The following is a 24,894-nucleotide window of genomic DNA, read 5'->3' on the forward strand; positions in this document are numbered from 1 at the left end:
GTTACATATGTACATTTTAGAAATTGTATGATGCCACATCTAAGCACTAGAAGACTTCTTAGGAATCATCTTTAGGTTACTTTAAATTGTCAGTGGATGAGGAAGGTAGATATTGCAGTAGGATGTGAAATAGTAATGGACTAGTCAGCCAGGGTCTATCATTGCCTGGTGTCAATGGCAAATTGCTTTGAGAGTGCCTGTTTTTAGAAGAGGAAAGAAATGGTGATCCAGGCAACTGGAGCTGTACATTTGAACTAAACAGCATTTATAGAACAAATTCAGAATGGAATAAAAGTGAAAGACTTAGGGCTAACCAGAAAAGGTGTAAAATGAAGTGTGGTTTCTTAAACACGGTATTTTCTTAATTAGCACTTTCTCTAGAGTTCTTATGAATGTCTTAGAAAAAGAAATACAATCAAATTCATCTACATGGATTTCAGTAAAATATGTGATAGGGTGCCACATGGGAAGTAATTAGTTAAACTAGGACTGTGTGGTATAGAATTGTAAGGTGGGGAGGGAATTAAGTTGTAAGGGGAATATTGATGAGCACTTGAAGAACAAGTATCAAGCAACTGGAAGATTATTTATGGAAGTGCTCAAGACCAGAGACTGATTTCTGTTTTACACTGAAATGGATGACCTGGGTACAAAAAAATAGAAAGTGCTAGTTCAATTTGCTGATGACACGAAGTTGGGAAGCTCTGTCACAATAGAGGAGAATCAAACCGTGATACAGAAGGAATTGGATGACTCTGTGCTTAAGTCATGGAAATGGGATAATGTTCAGTTGTGCAGAGCAGAAGGCTGTGCACTTGAAGGCTGTAACAAGAATTTTTGCTAAGTATTGGGAGATCAGCAGCTGAGAAGGAGAAAGATGTGAGTGTATCAGCAGAAGTTGGATCTTGCCGAGCTTTCATTCAGCACGTCACCTTTTCACTGAAGGTGATGGGAACAGGTAGCTACTCAAGCGAAGAACAGCCAGATGCCACCTTTGGCTTTGGCAGCAAGAGACAGAGAGTGCATGTGACGTTTGCTGCTTTGTGTATGTGTGTGGTGGGAAGAATCTGCAGAAGAGGAAGATATCTTCAGGACCCATTTCTGGCCATTGCAACTACCAGGATTATTCTACATAACTGACCACTTTCAGATTGACTGTAAGGTGCCAGTATTATATAGCCGTGGGAATGCAAAGAAGATTCCAGGTTTGTTGAGGTATAACCAGCAGAGAGAAGAAATACTGATGCCATGATGTGAGACCCTAGTGAGACAGCAGCTGGAGTATTTTGTGTGCATTTCAACAGCCTTGCTCAAGCAAAGCAAGCAAGATAAGTTTTTTGTTATAAGAAGGGGAAGAAAAAAGTGAACAGGTAACTGGAGAGCTTGTGTTCCAAGAGGAGTCTTAGTTTGGTGAATGAAGGCAGAGGGCACACGTGGTACAAATACATCGGGGTGGTGACGCATGAAAGAAGGGACTGCTGAAACCAAGGGACAAACTTGGTACGTGAATAGATTCATTTTGGAAGTGAGATTTTTTTTCCAGTAGAGCAGTGCAAATCTGAGACCCTCTCCTGATGGAAAACCCAACAAATCTCTATATGTGTTTGTTTGAATGGAAACTTAGTTGGCCTAAGAAAAGAGTTTTGCAGCGTGATTGCCAAGGGGACTAGGCAGGAGTAGTCTCTTGCAGACCAGGATACCTCCAGATATTTGCATACATTCTTAGAGAGAAGCCATCACAGATGCTTTTTTTAAAAGCTGTTTTGGGAAAGCAATGTCTGAAAAAGAAATGAAGGTACGAATTATGCTTATGAAACAGAAGACTCTGTAACTCAGTCTGGCAGCCTTGATTAGTCTTTCCTTCTAGCTCTGCTCACTTACCTGCTGCCCAAGGATGGCAGGTTGGACCCATTTTACTAATTTTATTACATGTGGAAACTCTTAAATATTTTAAATCTTTATTTTAAGTATGGAACTTGAAAAAAAAATTTTGAAAAATTGCATTCGACTAAAACGAGAGCTGGCATTGCGCTGGAGGCGAGTCCCTGCCTTGGCCTCCTTCCCGTCTCCTCGTCGCAGAGCCGGGCCCCGGGAAGCAGGGGAGGACGAGCCTCGCTGGGCGGCGCGGGTCGAGGCTGGAGCCCGCGGGGCAGCCGTGGCCACGCTCTGCTGCCGCCCAGCGGCTTCGCGGCGTCTCCGTAGCAGGGTGCGTGCCTTTTTTATTTTATTTATTTATTTTTTTTTTAAGCGCATTACACTGAGGTGCCGGTATCGCACTGTTTGATCTGCTTGTTCACTGTCTTTCCCGCACAGCAATAAGGCTGCACTTCAGACTTGCACAAATCTGCGGGGCTGCCTCAGGTACGTGGGTTTTGAGCGGCCGCTTCAGCCTTCTCCCCCAGCACATTGTAGCTGAGTGATCTGCCCTGGTTTTTACTGCTTTTTAAAGCCTGCCTTAATCTTGTTTCATCCTGGAAAACAAAACAAAACAAAACAGTCATACAAACAATTCTTTTTTTTTCTTTTTTTAAGTGTGCAGAAAAATTCTTCCACTAGGAAAACCAATTAATTGCAGGGGGATATGAGAGGCATGTACCAAGGAAAGACAGCAAATACCTTTGATTTTATTGTGATTTTTGTTTTCTTTTTATGGTTACATTTAGATTCCATTTTTTCCCTTTCCTAAAAGCCTCCAAACTCTACAGGGCTTTTTTTCTCTGTTTCCTTTTTACACCAGGCCATTACATTTTTGACATCAGCTTTTTGCCTAAACAGAACTTTCAGCTAAATTTCCATTGCAAAAGCCGATCTGGGAATACTGAGCAACACAGAATTCACTTGGAAGCAAGAAATAAAAACAGTGTGAAAATAAGCTGCTCCCTCACAGGCCTTATAGGCTAACAGCAAGTGGGAGGGGTGTAATATCTATCTTTTTGCACTGCAAGCTTGTGTGTGTGTGTCTGCGGCTGCTTCTCAGCCCTCCTTTGCTGAGGCTGCTTTTGTGCAGCCAGCTGGGATTCTTTAACTTGCTGCTGATAGTATGTAGAAGCTGAGTTGGGAGTCCTAAAGTAGCTCCCCTATTCAGCCTAATTCGGTTAAAACAATGCAGCTGCTTTTCAGGCACTGCTGAACACTGCTGTTGAGATGGGAAGTGGTTTCCTTCTGAAGTATGGGAGGAGGAGAATGAGCCATAATTCTTCAAAGGGAGAATGTTACTTCACCCCCATAAGCTCAACAGACCTGTGGAAGTACTAACCGGAAACTGTGGGCCATTTGGGACAGAGGCAGTATTTCGCTCGGTCATTGAATGGGTATGAGCATGTTGCAGAAGCTGCTGCAATTCAAAGCAGCTTGGATGACTGGGCAGCTGCTGTAGGGCTTTTGGTGCATTTCTTAAATAAATATGACCTTTTAAAAGTTTTTTAACTGTTTATTGGGGCAGGATTGTGAGTGAGAGAAAGGAAATAGATAGTTTGCAGTTGAGGAAAGGAGGAATTGCTGGGCAGGAAGGCCTTAATTGAACAGTGGGAAAGAATATTCTTGGTTTTCTTCCATCAAAGATCATGGGTGTACCAGCTTTCATGTCCTTTCTCAGTGGTGATGGGGTCCCAGTTGAGTAACTCTTGACAGGTACTGCAGCAGATGTAGCATCTTCCTGCTCAAACAGACAGTCAAAATACCCTTCAAATGGCCACATCTTCAGCCAGGATTTAATGCAGCATTAAGTCATTACATGGTCTGCAGTGGTAAGCTATTTCAGCATTTGTGCATTCAGCTAGCCAAGAAATGTCACTAGTCAAAACAGTGGTTTAATATTGCTAAAGTCTCATTTTCTAACTTAAATCAACCAACCCACTGTGATGTTTAATGAGCTCTGGTGGGATTTTATCACAGTGAGCTGCATCTTTGAAGAAAACATTGTGATGTTGTGATGGAAGAATCCAGAGGTGTTTGGGGACTTTTTGTGGACCAAAGTATTGGCTTTGCTGGTCACAGTGGTGCTGAGATACTCAGCATTCTGTGTAAAAGGTTGATACCTCTTCATAGCTTGAACCAGGCAGTACTGCTATAGGCTACTAGTAATGGATATGTTGAAAGAAAAATGTCCTTATCAGTCTGTGTGACTTTCACTTCTAGGGAAAGAAAATAACCCAGGAAGGTGCTGGTGATGGGGAAATTCCAAAATTTGATGGAGCTGGTTATGACAAAGACTTGGTCGAAGCTCTTGAAAGGGACATTGTTTCAAGGAATCCAAGCATTCATTGGTATGAGGATTATTTGAATTGAACTGTTTTTGCTAGTATGGAGAAAGGGAGGAATTATCTTCCTTCTAACTCTTAAAATGGGGAGCCATCATGGTCTTCTACACAGGAGCAAAACAAGGTCTTCTGTTTTTAACAGTTTATTAATTTGAGTTAGGCTTTTGTTGCTAACTGATATTATGGATCCATTACAAATGCTGCTGTAATGCAAGTACACTCCGGAGAACTTTAAAGATATCACTCTGATGTTCACTTTGTCCAAAACATTTTTTAATTAAGCAGCTCAGGGTATGTTGAGTTGAAAGTCATTTTTTCCCTACCTTTGCAAGTGGATTCAGTTTTAGGTCACAGGATTGTTGGAGTGCTCTCATGAGGCGTATACTGACATGCTAAAAGAGATGCTACTGAATGAAAAGCTTCTCTGTTTTTCATTGTTTAAAAGCAGAAGAAGTATTATTGTACAGGAATCTTATACAAGTTTCTTTGCCTTGCACAGGGATGACATAGCAGATTTGGAAGAAGCCAAGAAATTATTAAGAGAAGCTGTTGTTCTTCCAATGTGGATGCCTGATTTTTTCAAGGGGATCAGAAGACCTTGGAAGGTGGGCATTTATTTGGTATTTCAGTAATTGGCAAGTTGTAGATGAACATACCTGCTGCTGCAGTGTGTATAAGTGCCTATATTAAAGAGTAAAAAGGCAGACAGGAAGGACTGAGGTTTTTGTTCATGAAATCCTGTCATAATGATTCATGCAAAATGTATTGAAATAAACTGCCGGAATAATGTGCAGGGCTTCCACTAAATAATAATTCTCATGTTTTTTCAGTCATTGTTTGTTGATGGCAATACTCTATATGTCAGCCTGTACATATGAGCCAGTATATAGGATATATTAATAGAAGCAGAAATGCTTAATGGAGAGCTGTGTTTTGGATTATGAAGGCTCCTCTTTACCACTTCATTAAAGAGAGCAGTCTTTGGATTGTTTTATTTTGCACGTGCCAGCTGTCTCTTTTGCAGGCTGCAAACTGCAGGCTGGAAGATGCAAGAAGAAGGGGAGCTAACCTGCCCCACTTGCAGCTGGACAATATTGAGCTGGACTAATGGGGGGGGACCAGAGATCAGAGCCCAGTCTAGGCCTTGCTCAGAGCTTAAAAGAAGGAGAGAAGAGGTTGCTGAGCATTTTTGTAAACAGAAAATAAAACTGTTTTGCTTTTGTTTGAGATGGATTGATCCTTGTTTTTGGAATAACTAGTCACAACATAGGGGCCTCCTGGCTACTGAGAAGAATTTAGGGGTGAACTGAGGAAAAGAGACTCCTTGTTGCAAATTGTCTATCATTCTGACTCTGTGAAGCATTGCTGTGAAGCAATGACTTGTAGAGAACACTGTGTACATGAGTAGTTTCTGCAGTTTAATGCACTGGTTTAGCAGCATACATCAATCCTTGTGTTACTGACACCTGCCCTCTATTTTTCTGCTTGATCCTTATAGTTCTTTTGCTTATACATAGGATTAGTTTTCAAGGTTGTCCTGTGCAGCCTGAGCCAGTCCTGGATCCACATTATTCTACTGATTTGCAGAACAAAGCCCTGCAGGAACTGAAGACTTGTTCCTGGGGCTTATGGAAAAAGTGGAAGTCAGAATGGGTGGGAGTTGATACCTGTGCGATGGACTGCTGCTTGAGGAACACTCCTGCTGGAGGCTTTGGCAAGTTCCAGACAAGCAGGAGGAGCAGGGAGGCTAGCCTGAACCTGGAGCCAGGATAGTATAGAGGTTGAGCCAGGAAGGTCTTTGGGGTTTAGAGTGCTTGTGGTGAGTACCTGTGGACTTGAGGTTAACCTTAAACTTAACCAAACTATCAGTGTAGATGGAGCCTGAATATCAGTAGGCTAAAGTGTATGGAGATATTCTGGTGTCTTTTGCCTGCCCTGGTTTGCGAAAGAGGATGTTGATCCATACCCTCTTCACAGACTACAGCAGTCAAATCCATCTTGTTTTCAAAGACTTGTAAGGGAATGAGGACTTGCTGTGTTTCTTTTGAACCTGTTAACGTACCTAGAGGATGCAGTGGCCTGCGCATTCCTGAGCAGACTGTAGGCAATGTGAAGAGTGCTCCACTGGCCCTATTTCCAAATATTGTGGCAGTGGCTAAGGAAACAGTGGCCTGGTCCTAAGAGTTGTCGTCTCTTTCTCTTTGCATGAGATGATTATTTTTCCCTACTAGCCAAAGTCATACCTGAAAACTAGGTGGTTGTAGACATGGAAAAAAGAGCTCTAAGACGATTTCCTCCCTTCAGTCTGAAATGCAGATTGATTTCTGTAGAGTCCATGAAGAGCCTTCATTGTTAGCCTTTTTCCTGGTGACTTGTGAAGCTGTAACTCTCCTCAATTTATTTTTCACACAGAACAGCATGTGTTTTCCCTACTGTTGACCTCTGACTGTGCTACAAGGATGAGGAGTTTTGAAAGGAAGGCTGTTTCTTGCAGTAATCAGTGTAGCAGCAGGCATTTGTTGAGCCTAGGCATTCAGGACAATAATTCAGGGAAAAGGCAGCCAAATCTGCTTTTGGATGTTCAGTCTCTCCTGAGAACAATTCCCAAGACAGCCCTCACAGTTTGCCCCTGTTTTCAGAGGACAGTGCCTTGTATGAAGAAGCCAGCTCTCCTCCTGACTCAACACAAGTGCTGTATACTTGCAGCCGTGGGTTTCTGAGTGTCCATGGGCTTACTCTTTATTTTTTCTCTGAAGTGTTTTGTGCCAAGACGGCCTGGTTGCTTGCTGTGCTTCCCACTGCTCTGCTAGTGATTGTTACAACAACAAGAAGTAACCCTGCAGCGATTGCATCAAAACACTTGCTCCCTGTGGTGCAGTTCAGCTTCTTATTGGAATAGTCTGGATTAACAGAGCCTTACAGGAAAAATAAAGAAGGCTTTGTGTTTGTCAAGGATTTTAACTAGAGAATAAGTGGCAGCCTCCTAGTTTGCAAAGAGGAAAAAGCAAATTTGATCATATGTGTTTCTCTTTGCAAGCATGTACATCTAGTTTTGCTGGGAACTCAAGTTCACCTTTTTTCCCTCTCTCTCTCTTTTCTTTCTTTTTTCTTTTTTTTCTTTTTTTAAACCCTGATATTTCTATCTTCTTTATCCCCAGAGAGCTTCGTTTTCCTCTGGCTTTGCACCTGGTGTGGCTGCTTTGCACCTGGATGAAGCACATATATAATGCCACCAATGTCATGTGCTAGGTAAAACTCTTTTTAGTAGTTACACAGGAGGTGCAAAGCCAAGGGCTTTCAGTTCAGCAGTGAACAGGGTGTGTAGCAAGCAGAATTTGACCTTCCACAATAATGGAAGACCAAAGCATTACCTAAAAAAGGGTGATAGCCCCTTGTATCACCAGGTCATGCTGTGAACAGAGTTTGTATGGGGTTAGCATTTGGGATTTGCATTGAGGTGAAGCTTTTTTTGAAGTATTAAACAAACAAATTTGAATTTCAGATAGAACGGTAAGTCACCTCTGACCTGATATCACAGGCTGAAAAATTTCCACCCAGTTGCTCCAGGGTTTTACGTGCATACTACTATGGTATTGGTATGGCTATGCAGCAGCTCAAATCATAGTGTATGTCTGAATGTTCATGGGAAGGAAAAGACTCAATTTACATTTTTATGCTTGCTGCCCTGGAGTTTAGGAAACCTTGGACAGCCTGAAGAGTGACATTGGAGCATTAGTTCTGTGGAAAGAGAGTGAATGTTTCTGACTTAATTTACTGATGAATGTATGTTGAGCTTGCATTAGTAAAGTGTTAAACAGCAGTAAAGGTATTAAGAGTTAATGGAAAATGTAGCATAGAGAGGCTATTGGTTTTGAAAAGTACATTTTTGAATAATTGCATTCCCGGTTGATTTGTTTTTATAGATCTCTTCCATGTCATTCTTTGTGCTTTCTGAAGTAAATTTTTGTGAGGAGCAGATGAAATCTAATTTGCACTGTGGCTTGCGTTTAACGGATATTTTATTGCTGTGGCATTTTATGTAAGATATTAATTGCAAAGCACATTATGATGTGCAATTCTAATTCTAGTTAATTTGATTACCCTTACAACATAGTACAACTTTACTTTAGGAAACTCTTGTTAGCATGTAATAAGATTTTGTAGTTAAAAAACAAAAAAGCTGCTTGAGAACTATATTTTTGCAGTGCCATTTTCAGAATCATGGTGCCTATCTAGTGCCCTATTCACAGCTGCTGGATTGGAAAGATTACTCAAAGATAACTGTATTTGCAAATAATATCAAGAGTTAGTTTTCTTCTGAGAGTCAGCAGTAACCTCATGGTAGGAGGAGTCTCACATTTTCAGGAATTGTTGTAGTAGCTTGCTTGAAAACTCTTATCTTTTCATTGTAATCAGGGTGACTAGCCAGTCTCGGTGCTACAATCTTAACAAAGGTCCTGAGAGTCTGTGTGGCTAGCCAAAAAACCTGCTTGCATGATGATGAGTAACTGTGTGCTGAGTTAGGAGAGATGTGTGCTCCTTCCTCTCGCTTTCTGATAGACAACAAGACCATAGACCGAAAGACGGTCTGATGATGTGGGTGCCAGCCTGCGACTTGAGGAGTGCAGTTCATTTTCTAGTTTAAAGTTTTTGAAATAATCGCTGAGGTCCATGTTAGACTTTTTGTGGGATTGAGTGGTAGTCCACATGGCCCACAGTTCCTGATCTGTAAAACAGAGAAAGTAGTGCTGTTCTGCTGTGTGGTGAGGATGGTACTTCAGCCAGGAGGTGCTAAGATGCAGCAATATGGCCTTAGAAGTACTTAGATGGAGAGACTGAAGAGAAGCCCTTGTATTCAGTGAATGTTCTACTGAGTACCAAGAAGTAAAAATCAACAAGACTCACACATGCACATGGTCAGGATTTTTTTGGCAAAATGTTTTTCTGTAGAAAAATGCCCTAATGAGAGAATGTAACTTTTAGCGAAAGTATTTTGGTGTCTGTGAAGCTTTTTTCATGAAGGGGTCTTTATTCCAAAAAGAAGAAAAATTTGCTCTCTTCATCTGCCTGTATAGCCTCTCATGAGTTGGGAGAGACCTAACTTCCAAGTCTAGGCTGTGGCTGACTCAGAACAAGCTGTAAATGTATTCCCCTCTTCTCAGGTGATAGCTGCAGCAGCAGTTATTGGCATTTGTACTCCTGACTTCAGGGCATTAATAAGAAAAATAAATGGCAGAACACTTCCATGCTGTTCTCTGGATGCATGGTTCTTTTGTCTTCCACTGATGACAATCCACTGATGTTACTAAGCATTTAAGCAGATCTTCGATCCTATTAAGATAGCTGATTGCAAAGTTTCTACATTTGTTGTTCATTACTTCTGTCTTCACCTTTCAGGGTGTGCTAATGGTTGGTCCTCCTGGCACTGGCAAAACAATGTTAGCAAAAGCTGTTGCTACAGAATGTGGAACAACATTCTTCAATGTCTCTTCCTCTACTCTGACATCTAAATACAGGGGAGAGTCTGAAAAGCTAGTCCGCCTCTTGTTTGAAATGGTATGTTCTTGATGTTGTTGTCTGTGGATCACTAGGGTGAGAAGGGACCTCTCTGTTGGTTCCCCAACCCTCCAGTAGCGTGTTAGAAGCATGCAGTTCATTGCACTGACACGCCTTGATCAGATAAGAATATGTAATCTCTCTCTTCTTCTAATACATTCTTGATAATTAAGAAGGGAATGTTTGTCATCCATGATCAGGATAGCATTTTCCAGGCTATAGGTGGAGCTGTGGCAGTTCCACATAGTCGTGAATTTGACCGAGATTCAGTTTGTATCATTTGAGATAATAAGCCCATAGGAAGTAGACTTGAAACTGGAGGATTTGGGGAACTGTTATTCTAGAAGCAAAACATATTTTACTTCTGTTCCTATTTTGAATGCTGGATGGAAAACCTTCTCAGTGATTTACTGGGGGCAGTTCATCATGTAGGTGTGTGAGGACGTGCCCATATAGACCTGTACTGAGGGGTCATTCACCTTTTCATGCTCCTCCTTTCACTTCTACCATACTCTCAGTGAACACATGTCTTTTCAGAGATAGATTGAGCTCCTTTCTTTCCCCTGTGCTTTCCGTTCATCAGCGCAAAAATCTAGGCATTTAAAAACTGCCTATATTTTCATTGTGTTTCTTTTCCCCTTTGTAAGACTGGTTGCTTAAGAAAACAATGAACGTTGAAAGACTTTTGACTCAAGGGGTTCTATTTAAACACAAGCATATGCCAAACTGCTTGTAAAATCAACATTTTAAATTATTTTCTTGTAAGGAGAAGGGATATGCTTTTTTCTTTATGTATGTAGTATACCTAACTCAGTTGGGTTGTGGTGTCTTGAAGGCCTCTGCTTGTTGCTGCAGTTTTAATAATGGTGTTTTTGTTTGAATAAAGGCGAGATTTTACGCTCCAACAACAATCTTCATTGATGAAATAGACTCCATCTGCAGCCGCAGAGGCACATCTGACGAACATGAGGCGAGTCGCAGAGTCAAGTCAGAGCTGCTTGTGCAAATGGATGGTAACTTGTGTTTAGATCTGAGTTCAGGGTTGGGACACTTTCTTTCCAGGTGGGAACATCAGAATTTGAGCAATCTGCAAAACCTGGCTTCATGGATAGAAGAAAAATAAGGCAGAGTTTTAGAGTAGTGTATCAGAATGTTCAAAGGCAGATAAATGAAGAAGGTGTTCTGTTTTCGATTTTTTTTTCTAAAGTGGAAAACTAAAAGCTCATTCTTAGGAGACAGCTGTTTCTAGGAGAAGCAGTTAATGAAGATTTTTGCAGTTGAATACAGGCCTTTGTTTTTGATGCAATTTAAACATTTTTTTTTCTTTCTCCCAGTCTCCTGCTCAGGGTTCCCACTGTCAGGTCTGATTTCGTCATGTCTTATTGTGACAGCTAATATCGCCTGTTAATCCTATTTAGTACCTGTTCTGTGCAGGTACATATAGTGCAAACCACTCTCTAAGGAACATTTTATGGTGTAGTAGTTTGATAATCATCTCTGTGCTGTGGTTATTATCTAGCCTCTATTTTTAATGTCCTCAAGTGTGCGTGTTCATTGAAGGAAACTCAGAACAGGCAACTTTTTTGCCTCAGAGTGATTATTTCTTTGCAGTCTTCCTTTGAGAGGCCAAAGAGTCACTCACATTTCTTCTGTGGCCAGACTGAACAGAGGTAGCATTTTTGGTCCCATATTGGTGGGACTAGTAGCTACACATCGATATGACTGCATTTTTAGCACTATCAAAGAGAGCCATCCCCTGACTCTGCAAGGGAATTAACTGTCCCCTTTTCTGTGGCAATGGTGGTCTTGTCATACCTGTGCTGGGAGAAGCTTGGAGAGTGCTGCTGAGCTTTGGTCAAGCTTCTGCAAGGTTTGTCCAGTGTTCCTTAGCAAGCATCTCAATCAGTAAGAGTAGTAGAGTGAAATTTCTCTAAACTGTTGTTTTGCAGGGGTTGGTGGTGCTCTGGAAAATGATGACCCTTCCAAAATGGTTATGGTATTAGCAGCTACAAATTTTCCCTGGGATATTGATGAAGCTCTCCGAAGGAGACTGGAGAAGAGGATTTATATACCTTTGCCCACAGGTATGTCTGCTAACTAGCATTTTCCTTTGAAATAGCCTTTCCAAGACTAGCTTAGGACTGTTCCTGGACTGTTAGGTTAGGGATGAATCTTGATGTTTCTGTGATGAACAGTGAATTTCAAGGGTTAATCATTTGGCTGGATCACTTTAAAGAGAGTGGGAGAAAAAGAAAATACTTGCTTGGGGGCTTAAAAACAAAGAGCTGGAGTTTTTCAGTGCAAGCCCATTGATGGGTTCTTACATTCTGAAGGAGAGTTAGTTTTAATGAGCCTGGAATTATTTTAAATGTTTAACAGTCAGTCCTTGAGTGATCATCAAAGGCAGCCTTTGGACATGTTAGGAAATACTGCAAGTGCACTCCATGCCCTTGCAGATGAATGCAAAGAAGTGGATCCATGAATTTTCACTCACAGGCTTAGTTCATTGTAAATCACTGCTTGCTGGCCTTTATGACTAGGCTTCAAGTCACTCAGAATGCAGCAGGCTGATTTCTTTCCTGCCCGAAGACATCTCAGCTTGTATTGTCTTTCCTGGCTGTCATTTATCTGTCCTATTAATTTTGAGATTCCTATCACTTGAAGTTTGCATAGCTTTGTTTCTTCTTGGTACAGTGAATGCCTCCTCTCCCTGCATGAGCACTCAAGATAACAAGAAGCGTGTTCATGGTGACAGCAGTTGTGATTGAGTTTAGCAGGTATAAGAACACTTTAATAGTTCTGCAGCTTGTCTTTGCAGCTTACAGACGGTAACAGCTCCTAACAGGATGCTTGTCTTTATGACCAGTTAGTGCAAAATCCTATCAGTTTTTGCTCTTGTTTCTAATTAAACAAGATTGGTTTTTGACACAGAATATTACACCCTGGACAACATTTGAATATGTTCCTGTTGTATTTCCAGTCTTATATTACATTGCATTTATTCCATACATGAGGATATTGAGCTGTTCCATGAAAATCTAAATGATGTTATTTATAATTATGCTGTGTACTTTGAAGTAGCTGGACATTTTAATTGAAAAATTGTATGATATAGTATGTCTTATATATACCTGTAAATTGTGGAATTCTGTGAGTATATATTCTACAATGTTTCATTTTCAAAATATTGTAAGGGCTTGCTGATCCTACCTGGAATAGTTAAAAAATGTTCTCTAATAGAGGAGGCTCTCTGCAGGTTTGCCATATGTACATTAAGGTACTCTGTAAAAAATAAATTTCTGTTTTATAGTCAGTGCCAGCTGTGTGTGAACGATAGCCGTCTGTGTTACAGACAGCCCTGCAAAACACTCAAAACCAGCAGCCTTCGACATGCTTTCTGATTTTTTTTCCCTTTCCTTTTTTTAATTAGGGACACTAATAATAAAAAAAAATGAGCGTGGATGTTTCTTTAAGACTCTTAGCTTTTCCTACTGCTACTTCCTCTGTAGTGGTTGTCTCTGTAAGTCATAAAAATTGGTCACTGTGGAAATAAAGATGCTGAACTGGTATATGTTCTCTTTAGAGTAAAAGCCATAAAAGCATTCATCCTCTTTACCACCCTTGCACACAATGACACAGAGGCCTAAGCTGTCAAATGTGAATTCTGTTATAAGCCTAGGCTGTTTAAGTTATGCACACAAATGCACATATGCACATGCCCTTCAAAGAAAAATGGTTAATTGGCTGCATAGGTATTCATTTATGTACCTGGTTATCACTATGTGCATACTGCACCTAGTTTTGAAAACAGGATACCAGAACACTTGTATTGCAAATATATTAATATGTTTACTGTATTAACATATCTGCTTTCTATCCGGCTTCGGCAGCTTTCTTGAGTCCCAAATAGCTAAATGCATGTTTCAAGTTCAGTCTATTGTTAAGGGTTTTGTGTTGTCTACAGCTCTGTTAATAGAATACTCTTTGTGTTTCTAATGAAACTGTGTGAATAATATGCAATCAAACAGTTGAACAGCGAGTGAATCCAAAGGGTTGTGAGAAGAAGCAGACGCTTGTAGGATTGTGCTTTTGTGCCCTTGGGTAGTATGTGACCAAATGTTTTGTTACCTGTCACATAACGGATATTTTTAATGATGAATGACTTTTGAAAATGTCTCTAGATTATACTGTTTAAAATATACTGCTTTATCTATACTCTTTGCTGTACTTGGCTGCACACCTTACTGTGGTTTGTTCTATCACTTTTCTTACATTATATGACTTTAGATTTTTTCATTGAAAATCTAAGTTGTGTTTTTCTTTTTTAAAAATATTACTCTTTTAAGTCTTCAAACATATTTTTTATGTTGTAGCAAAAGGCAGAGCAGAACTACTTAAGATTAATCTTCGGGAAGTAGAACTGGATCCTGATATCAGCCTTGAAGAAATTGCTGAGAAAATTGAAGGTTATTCTGGTGCTGACATCACTAATGTTTGCAGGTATCCTATTCACCTTAATTTGCAAATAAAATTGTCAGTTGCATTATGTGATAAAAGAGAGTACCCACTATAGCTGAAGCCACGCCAATAGGGGCCATGTATGAGGCCCAGGTCCATATGTTGGTACAGTTATTGTCATGTTGAGCAGTCTAAAGACAATGCAGTATTCATATAAGATGTGACCTAAGTTTCCTCTGATCTTAGGAAAAATTGTCTGAGCAAATCTCTTCTGTTACCATTGTCTGCATTTACTGAAAGTTGTTTATCTAGTACAAGACTGGTTTGGATTTGTTTTTAATCCCATGGGTTTAGGAGCTAGAATTTCCTGATACAAAGAAACCTTTCATAGAATGTTTCTTTGAGGCTCCTATACGTTGTATGTTGAGACAGCACGGGTTGCAGCAGGGTTTTATTTTCTGCTTCATGCTTCTAGTTGCAAAGATGATGCAGACGATGTATAGCAGTAGTATTTAATTTATGCCTTAATAAGGTTGTGTTAACCACAGACACTGTCCCATGGATCAGATCCCCACTGCAATAGCCTCATTCCGTGTTCCATGGGAAATTCTGGAATGAAGAGGAAAAGAATCAAACTTTCAGTTCTTGGTTACATGAAGAGTTGAGTCCTGTCGCAGATGTTCCTGATGCTCCCAGGCTGCTAGGCTTCTTGCAGCCTACCATGCTAAGGAGGGAGCTCTGACTCTAGGGCAGCTTACTGGGGGAAGCCAGGAGCCCAAGAATTCCAGTGGTGCGGGTAGGAATTTGGAAACTGAAGCTTTAATATCCCTTCCTCTTCCTCATGTAGCACAGAATGATCTAGGTGACAACCCAAAGCACAATTAAGTCTGTTCCCGGAGCTGATTTTGTAAACTTGATGATGCTTCTGCCCACACCCATGCGGTTAGCCTTAGAACGGTGGTGAGTTCAAAGCGTGAGGAGAGGGGAAGGCTGCTGTGCCACAACTGTGGAGAGGAAAAAGGGGAGGAAGAGAGGGCAGTTGGCATCTCACCACAGCATAGTCAAGGCTGGACTACTCCAGGAACCAGTACTGTGAGCTGGTGTATTTCCATCTTCTTCCACAGGCTTTCAGCTTTTGACAAATGAAGCTTTTCTGGGGAAGTACAGCCATTTGAAAAAACTTAACAGTAGGAACTCTATGTCCCCTACAAAGACACAGTCCCTACCAGAGAAACTGATACCATGGGGTTGGGAAGGTTTTGTTTTGAGGGAAGGTTTTGCTGCTTTACTCTGGCCATTATAGGTGAAACGACTCCATAGCTTTGAAAACTTGGTGTATCACTCAGTGCAATAGTTAGATTACCTGTTCTGCCTGAGGCTTATGTTATCCTTTGCTGGGAAGAACCTGGGGAAAGAGATTATGTAATTGCAAACTGCGAGTGGGCTGTGGTGGAAGAAATGAGCAGTCTTCTCTGTGCCAGTGGGCCACATTGGCAGCATGAGAGCCGGGGAGGAGTTGTGAAGGAGGTAGAGTGTGAGGAGCTGCAGGCACCAGTGGGCCTCGACCCCGCAGGGCCCCAGAACACTAGTGTTTGCTGCATCTTGCTTGGCCCTTTACAGATGCAGGGGCCCTCCATGAGCAGGCAGCAAGGCAGGACTACACTTGCTGGCTCCCCTTGTGGGCTATGTGGTGTGGAGAGGGTTGAAATCTAAGGGGACAGTTGGGAGATGCAAAATCCAGAATGCTTAAGAACAAAAAAACAAAACAAAACAAAATGATAATTGAGCACAAATTCCCTCCCACCTTGCCCTTTCCTGCACTTAAGATGTAAGATTTCTTCTCTGTGAATCATTGTAAAAGGGTTTCAGTTTTATAGTTTAAATTATCTCTGCACATTTACCATATGGTTAAATGGGTTTTGGTACCAATTCATTCTTTCTCTTGAGTTAATGTAGTGATCTGGGAATATGGAAACTAAGAAAGATGTGATCTGCATCTTCTGTGGTAAATAAATACTGTCTTAAATGTTCCAGGCAGTGGTTTCTAGCAAGAGAATACAATCAAAATTCATAAGCCTAGAGCCCATGCTGCTACCAGTTAGCTCCCATGCATTGTCCTGTATTCCAGGGATGCCTCTTTAATGGCAATGAGACGGCGTATTAACGGCTTAACTCCAGAAGAGATTCGGGCACTTTCTAAAGAGGAACTTCAGATGCCGGTTACCAAGGGGGACTTTGAGCTGGCTCTGAAGAAAATCTCCAAATCTGTTTCTGCTGCAGACCTGGAGAAGTATGAAAAATGGATGGCGGAGTTTGGATCTGCTTAATCTCAGTGACAGCTCTCTTCTGCTAGACTTTTATGGCTTTTGCTGTTTTCACTTGTAAAATGAGTTAGAAATCTTCTTAAAGGTTTAATGAAAGGTCTGCCTCTTTTTCTCCTCCCCTCCCCCTGCCCTTTCTGGTGACAGGATCTCCTTTTAAACTCCATTTGCATTTAAAGGGAATGAGCACTGTAATGAACTTACATTATAAATGATATTTTATGTCTGAAGAGTAAAATTGGACAAACAAGAAGGGAAAAATTATACTTTTGAGGATAATCTTTTTTTTTTTCCCAGTGAAAAGCAGTATTACTTATCTCCTTACAGTCATCATTCATGACTGAAATCAATAAATCAGCCAGGGGGATGTGACTACAAAAGATCTAACATGGGCTCGCTGTTCCCCCTGCTCGTAGGAAGTGCTGCGTCTCTGCTGAGCTGCTGACTCTGCCTGCCTTGAATATGGCATCAAAGTTGCTGTTTTCTGATGTGGTTCTCTTTGCTTGAGTATTCAGAGCAAAGCATGGGGATTATTTGGCATTAGATAGAAGAAATAAGGATTGGTCTTCATCAGGACATTGGCTCAGCTCTCTTCTCTTGTACGCCCATTTGTCATTGATGTCACTTCAGACTGGATTAGTGTTACCTGTGACTTCTCCTAATGGAAATGAGAGGAAAAGCAAAGGGCCTTGATTGCTTTTAGTTCAGTTTCTGCTTGACCTCTAAACATAGTTTGTACCCAGACCAGTAGGCACTTTAACTTAAGTTACACCTTGCACTTTTATACTTTGTATCATCAAACTATACTTTGTGCTTTCTAGATATTATTTAAGTACCAGGAGTTTAATATTGTAAAAACACTAGTATCAAGGCTGTCCTTAAAAGAAATAGCTATGGGCTTCCACTTCTGATTAGACATGAACTCTTTCCTAGCTTTCCTAGGCAATGGAATTTGCACTTGTTTATGTTGTAGAACTGTTTACAATTAATTATTTTTTTTACAAAGATTTCTTTAAAATGTGTATGTAATTGATTTTTGGAAAATGATCTCTGTGATCTCATTTCTCTTCTCACCTGTCTCTTCCCCTCCCAGTCCTAAATACAAGTGCAAGTACAGGGACAAGAAGGGTTAGATTATAAACTCTGGCACAAGAAATCCTCTCTCCAGAGTGTTGCTGCCATGCTGACAGTGTGATCGTTTCACAGACTCTGGCGGTGAAGCTGACATATGAAGGCTTCCCCTACGAGGAATGAGAAGGAAAGGACAGATTTACAGAGAAATAGGCAAACTCTGAAATTCACAGTGATTTCGTAAGCTATGCTCTGAATATCTCAGTGACCTGGAGGGGCTATGCAGGTCAGTAGGTATTCTGCAGCTGGGCTCTCTGCTGAGACTGCTAGAGATGTAGCCAGGTGTGGTAAAGTGGAGTGAGAAACAGATCTCTTTCATGAGGTAAACCAAGTATTCAGCACCATCCACCTCCTTTTGAATGGGAGTGTGTCTTTACTGCTGCTTCTTTTTGCTAGTTCTTGCAACTTGCAAATAATGTCAATAATTCATCACACTGATCTGAGCACCTTTTGGGCATGACATGTGTGAACCACTAAGGTAAATGCTGCTCTAGTGTGTTTTCTGTTCAATAGCAAGAACTGTCAAGATATAAACTTGACAGCTCTGCAGCAGCTATCTGATTGGGCTACATTTGCAATTTTTCCTGTCTGTCAGTATATATTTTTTTCTTTTTTTTTATATGAAGAACATATCTTGGATTGATCGTGTCATTTTATAGGTCTGCCCCAATTTGCATGGAGAAACATCAGGGAGATTAATATTATCATGGAGATTCTGTCAGTCTTTTATTTGACATGAAACTCGGTTGGGACTTTAGAAGCATGTTTCCATGTGGCACTCTAGAAAAATGCCTCCTGGGATTGGTTGAGACACATAGCTGCTGTTCGTATTTTTCTGAAGAATGAAGTATCTCTGCTAGCTAGCATTAGGCCTTGTTAGACGTGAGGACAGTAAAGTTAGCACAGGAAGAACATCAGCTTTTACCCTTTTCATCTACGGGAAGGATAAAAGCTCCAGTTCTTTTTTTCCTGACCAGTTTGTGTTAACAAACACAACACAGGTACAGTAGAGCCCTCGAGGTTCGCAGTATGTTGGCTGTGAGACTAAGTGGAACAGTGCTCTCTGCACTGGAAGATGAGCAAGCAGAAGCCGTGTTGACTCTTTATAGTTCATGGATAAATTTCTCCAAGGGCTAGTCTGTTCATCCCAGGAAATAACTAGACCTTTATAGAGAGAAAGCTTTTAAAAACATTGTGACAGTCTGTCTTTTTCTCCTTATGAAAGCTGCTGGCTACAGCTGTTATTCTTCTTTTGGTTTTACTGCAGTAGAAATTAGTAAAACTATGAGATTCTTTTGTGACCAGTACTAGAATAGCAGCTCAGGGGCTCTCACCTAGCCAGCTGGGGAGACTGTTGCTGCCTGAGGAGCTTATGGTCTAGACACTGAAGCTCTGGAAAAGAAGAGACATGGAATAACAGTAAGTCACCCATTCGACTGCCCACAGAGCAGTGCTGGGATTCAGCAGCTGCTACTTAGAAAGATGTAAGCATCAGTTTTCTCAGTTTCATTCTACAAACAGCAGTGCACCTTCTGCTAATGAAAGTAGTGTTTAGCAAAAATATCATTCTTTGACTCTTTGATAAACCTTCTATCTTAAAGTGTTAAACTGCCCTCTTGCATGTCAGCAAAATTTGTTATACTGGATATTCCCTGTGGCTGGAACTGTTCAGGTGCTGCAGTCTTTTAGTCTAAAGGTAATGATCTCTACCCAGAATGGGTTTTTCTCTATAGGTCCATTCATCTGCTGCTGCTGCAGAAGTGAGTGAGAAAATGAGTTTTCAGGCCACAGATCTTTGTATGTACAACAGTTGTGCCCGAGCACTGCAGCCATGACTTGGCCCCCACTAAAGCAGGCACTCCACAAAACAAAGACCATCCCTGCCCTGCTGAGACTTCTCAGCGTTGGGAGCTGACTGTAGGTGCTGACACTTACAGCTTCACCAAGACACATGTATGCACTCACCTGGATGGGCTTGCAGGTTCGGTTATATGCTCATGAGGGGAGCTAACAGAGAGATACAACAAGGAGTGACCAGGAAAGGAAGGTCCGGCTAACAGCAGTAGTAACTCAAGGTCCCCAGGATGAGCTTACAGGTCAGTGAGCAACATGCATCCAATTTATGTCCCACTGGGGAAACCCTAGTTTAGGGATGGTTGAATCATCAGAGTGCAACATACTAATATATCACAGCCTGCTGCAACCATGTGTTCGGTCTGTGTACGTATGTATGGAGATATATATGTATATGTGTGTATATATAAATATACATGCACACACACTGTTCAGTATGTGGTGCTTCAGTAGTTTGTACCTAAATTACACTAAAATATGTTTTAAAGCTGTGTTTTGGTGTCTCTTTCTAAACATTTGTAAATATTCTCTTGAATGGCACTGTTAATTTTTGCAGAATAAGCAGATGGGTTGTATGAAGTAATAAATGCATGTGTAGAGTCTTTTTGTCTGTCTGTCTCTTTGGGCCTGTGAATGCTTTCCTGGTGACTCTTCCCAAAGGCAGCCACACAGTGCAGATGTTTTCAGTATGTCACAGTGATGCTGGATTCACCAAAGTCCTTAACAGCGAACACTTAAAGCAGGATCTGGGTTTTCTTAGGTAACACTGTCAGTAATGCTTTCCCTCTTAAATTGGCCTTTCATTGCTACAAGCTATAAAATGGTGAATGCGCCAATGCCAGCACTTGGAAGGAGGGCGGAGGAGAGGAGAGCAGAGGCCCTAGCAGATGTTCAGTGTTAGCACCTGATTCAGACCTCACATAGCTGGGTAGTTTTTTATTACTTGCCCCTGGGCTGAAAGTACAATCAGGCACTAAAGAAGTTATATTATCAGCTGCTTGCTAACCAGAAGACTTTCAAGAGCAAAACTTATATTAGGAAAGAGGTTTCAAATTTGGAAAGAGAAACCAAGTCTCTTGAGACTGAGCTGGTTATTTGAATTTTCTCACTAACTCCTTTATGAAAGTATGTGTAGTTTCCAGTGCTTCATAATGCCTCAAACATGAAAAAGCGACCAAGGGAAATTGCTGATCAAGGGATCTCAGGAAAGGTCAAATTTTTGCATAGGAAGTTCAGCTAACTCCAGTTTAAAAGAGACTACAAAATACTAAAGATACACTGATCTGTTCTGGTTGTGGGGAAGATAAAAGGGTTTCTGTGTGTGGCAAGGAACCCCTCCATCAAGTGAGCGAAGACTTAGCTCTACAGTCCAGATGTGAAGAGGTGAAAGCAGCAGAGGAAATAGTGAAAAAGCTTCTGTCTGTTTTTGGAATAAACTATCCTGAATCAGATCGTTGACTGAGATTTTTCTGATCTTTGACTATGATAAGAGCATGATGAGAATGCAAATGCTGCTGTGCTGCCCAGGATGACATGGGAAGCCTGAGAACAAAAGAGCAACGTGGTGGTGGTAGCAGGGTGGAGCGAGTTGTGCCAGTACTGATGCCGCCTGCAGCAGCAGCCGGGGCCTGCTTTGTGTCAGGTGTCTCCTGAACAAAGCTGTCAGCCCGAGCTGCAGCAATGCAAGGCAAGGATGGCCTCAGTCTCCGTCTCAGTAGCCCTGTAATGGAATAAAACAAGTTGTATAAAGCTACCTGTGATGGTGATCACAAAGGCTGTCATCCTAAAGCCTTGACACCCTCCAGGAAACGGTAGGCAGAGGATTGTTATCAGAAATTGGCATCTGAAGCTTCTGTTTTCTAATAAATTCTACTTCTCCCCTGGCTGGGAGATGGATACTCCAGTTCAGCCTGCTACAAGACCCAGGTTCCCAGCAGCAGGTTTCAGCCAGCGAAGCTGAAGGGTGAGGAGGGCTCCCAGGCAGAGAAGGTGCCTCTTTTCACTGGTCATGTTAGGTGTTTCACGAGCACACCTGTCCGAAAGGCTTGCCACTGCTGCAAATGCATAAATCACACGTTTTGGAGCCTGTCTGACATCCAAACCATGGTCAGCCAAACTGCGATATTCGTGTCTCTTGCAGCGCAGAAGAATCTTGCCTCGGACCCTCTCTGCCTTCTAGGCCAGTCTGGTTTTGTACACTGCTTGCAACCTGTTCTTCTGACTTCCTTTCTACAAGCAAGCAGAGTTGTTCTGTGCCTAGAGGAGCAGCTTTTGTGCAGTACAGAGCATGCTTCCTGATCAAAGAGCTGTGCTCCTGTATGTGTCTTCATCTAGCTGTAAGCTCCAGAGAATTTCCTATTCTTTATGAAAAGGCTCCAAGTAGCATTAAAAATGATAGGGATGATGAGCTTTCCTCACCAGAGAGGAGCTGAAATATCTTAGTTAACCTGATTACCCAATAAAAGAGCTTAAATAAACTACTTAATTAGATACAGTACCTAACTGGCCAAGAAAGGTGCCAGGAGGGACATTCTACTTTTCTTAAGAGGGGGCAAAATGCTGGGATGTTCCCAGGTCTTATTGCAAGGACAGAGCTGGGGTTTTATTGTGGGCCTGCTCCATTTTCTAGCTTTATTGTACTTGTCACTTCTTGTTTGTTGTAACAGTAACAGTTTTCTCAGAGTTATCTGGTTGGTACATGAGGCAGCTGTGACCATTCCCAGTATGCTTGTTTTTGGAGGAAACCATCATGCATCCTGTGTGGCTGTCTTCTCGTAGCTTTGTGCAAAGTCTCTTAAAGTAGGCTAGAATATTAACAAAGGAGGTAAGTTCCTACCACCAAACCAAAATTTGTGAGCAGTCTCTGGAGTAAGTTGTTCAACTGATGTAAGAGAAACCACCCTAGAAGTAAGAGTTTTGTGAACTTGACTTTGGAAAGCAAGAGAGGTAGAAAATTTTTTGCTTAAACTACTTTATCTCCAAGATATTAAGAGGGAGTTGAAATTTCTGCTTCTTGTGCCTTTTCTGTTTGTCTGACAGTTACACTGCTGGGTTGTTCTTTCTGGTTCTGGTTTGTTTTGAAATAATTACCATTGTTTATCCATCTCTCAGACAGCATTTGCAGACGAATTGTTTCCACAGAGCCCTGTTTTGCTTAGCAGTTGATGTTTTTGCACAATGTGTTGTGTGACATCTAATTGAACGGGTGGATTGTATGAGCTCTTCCTTGTGAAGTAAAGGTCACTGGAACGGTGAAGGTGAGAGGAAATGTGCTGAATACCAATTGGACTGCCAGGAACAGATACCATAGTAACTCTGTACAGGATTTATAAATATCACCAAAAAGAAAAGAAGAATAACCTTAAGGAGCTGCTGACAACACTGCAATATGCATGCTGATAAAACTGTGGTCTTTACATCCTTGCTAGTGCAGAGAAGGTATGTAATAGGATGGAAGTGATTTGGCAAATAAGAAAAGCCAACGGCAGTCGCTGCTGACAGGTTTCGTCACCCAGCCTTGCTGCTGGTAAAGATGTACCAATCTCCTAGGCAGGTTTGTGAAGGGCACTACAAAAGCTGCCTCCTACTGAGTCACATTTGACTTCTTAATAAATAGGTTGGTTTCCATCTTTAAATGTCTTAAAAGTTTTGAATATGCTGAAGCTGGAGTGTTTTTTCAAGGCTGTAAGAAGTGTAGGTTAATAGTAAGGTGTTTCTGTAGGGTCTTAGAGCTCCCTTGTGCAAGGCACCATTTGGATGCACAATAAGAGATGCTTTAAATGTTGACAGAGAGTTGCACTGGTGGAAAGATGGGAAGGAGGCAGAGGGGCAGTGACTTACCCGAGGTCATTTGGTCAGTGGCAGAGTCGAAACTATCTCTCTGACTCTGTGTCTGGTCCTAAAGGATACACTACTGTTTTCTGTTGCTTTGGATTCACAACCCACTAACAGAATGAAACCCAGTAAGTTTATTTTTCTCAAATGCTTCTACAGGCCCTTAAAAGTAGCTTGTGGTGCTCCTGGGGGTGACAGATGATAGTTTGGAAAGCACTGGCCCGTATCATCCTCAGCTTGCCTGCATTTAGTGGATGCTGTTGATTTTATTTTGTTAATTTGCTCAAAGACACGAAGCCAAGTGAATGTGAGGTGCTTCTAGGGTGTTTATTTACAGTTTGTCTTTTTTGTGCAGATTAGCATTTCATCAGCATATGGCCCAACCATTTAAAATAAATATTTGGCTTTTCTTAATTAATGCTCATGAAGAAAGGTCCCTGAGCATGCATATCTATTTCTCGGTTGTATGTAATCAGACATTTCTACTGCTGCGCTGGGGGGACCGAACCCCCCCCTGCTCCTTGCTGCGGGGAGCTGGGATCTGTGCTTTGCCCCTATCCTGCACAGGGGCCACCTGCACCTCGCTCTGCTGGGCAGCTCCATGGGAGTGGGCAGATGCTGCCCCTCTGCTACTGCACACATCAGCCCTGGCTTGTCCATCCCTGTGCTGGCACTGCCCAGTCAGCTTCCCTCTCTAGATCCTGGGTATTTAGATTTCTTTAAATCTGGGAACATGCCTGGTTTCTGCCTGGCACCCCTGTCCCTGATCACCTTCTTTGCTTGCCAAGGCAGCTGTGCTTTTGCAAGACACAACCCCAAGCGAAGCAATCCACTTCAGCTGGGGAACATGCTTGGAAAAGCTGTCGGCAGCTGCAGGGCATGACTACAGCTGGGGCACAACTGCAGCTGGGGTGCGCTGGGCCATGTCCTTCCATACCCACCCCATCTGGACAAGGGAGATGGTGCAAAGGGAGGGACGCTCCCACAGGCACACACTGAGGACATGGAAGAGCAGGAAACCTATTTTAAAAAATGAAAAGCTAACTAGATTTAAGATGGAGCAGAGCCCACCATAGCTGTGGACAGGGCTCACTGACCCAGGTGGCCATTCCCAGCCCTGCGGTATATCCAGAAGTCTTGTGCTCTGACACAAGCTCTGCAAACTTTTTTTTTAAGTTTCTAATCTGAATCTGTTCATTCTTGATTTGTATCCATCTGATCTTGTGCTAATAGCCTCCTCTAGATCTTACTCTCTGATATTTATCTTATATCCCTGAATGTATTTTTAGTGTCATTATATAAAACAACATTTTATGCTTTGTTAGGCTGCTTTGTTAGACTGTACAAGCTCCTTTAGTCTTTTCAATAGGACAGATCCTCTTTAGCAATCTTTCTTTCCACCTGCACCTGTTTGTTTCTTTTTTTTTCTGACACAGACGAGCAGAAGTGCACACAGTGGGTCCATAAGCCACGCATGGCAA

At 41.7% G+C, this 24,894-nt stretch overlaps 1 protein-coding gene across 3 annotated transcripts in view; it reads left to right on the forward strand.

Annotated features, from left to right (window-relative positions):
* Positions 1–24,894, forward strand: part of KATNAL1 (katanin catalytic subunit A1 like 1) — a 133,248-nt gene that overhangs the window by 58,651 nt on the left and 49,703 nt on the right. For 2 of the 3 annotated variants that reach the window (XM_062567158.1, XM_062567159.1), the window contains exons 5-11: positions 4,138–4,265; positions 4,759–4,864; positions 9,657–9,815; positions 10,702–10,828; positions 11,765–11,899; positions 14,189–14,315; positions 16,402–20,181. In XM_062567158.1, coding sequence (XP_062423142.1) covers positions 4,138–4,265; positions 4,759–4,864; positions 9,657–9,815; positions 10,702–10,828; positions 11,765–11,899; positions 14,189–14,315; positions 16,402–16,600 — 981 coding nt within the window. In that variant the 3' untranslated portion in view covers positions 16,601–20,181. Of the gene's footprint in view, positions 1–4,137; positions 4,266–4,758; positions 4,865–9,656; positions 9,816–10,701; positions 10,829–11,764; positions 11,900–14,188; positions 14,316–16,401; positions 20,182–24,894 lie in introns of those variants that run through there. The other variant, XM_062567160.1, reaches the window with a different exon arrangement.

The sequence above is a fragment of the Rhea pennata genome, chromosome 1 (assembly GCF_028389875.1).
Source record: "Rhea pennata isolate bPtePen1 chromosome 1, bPtePen1.pri, whole genome shotgun sequence".
NCBI classification, from domain to species: Eukaryota; Metazoa; Chordata; class Aves; order Rheiformes; family Rheidae; genus Rhea; species Rhea pennata.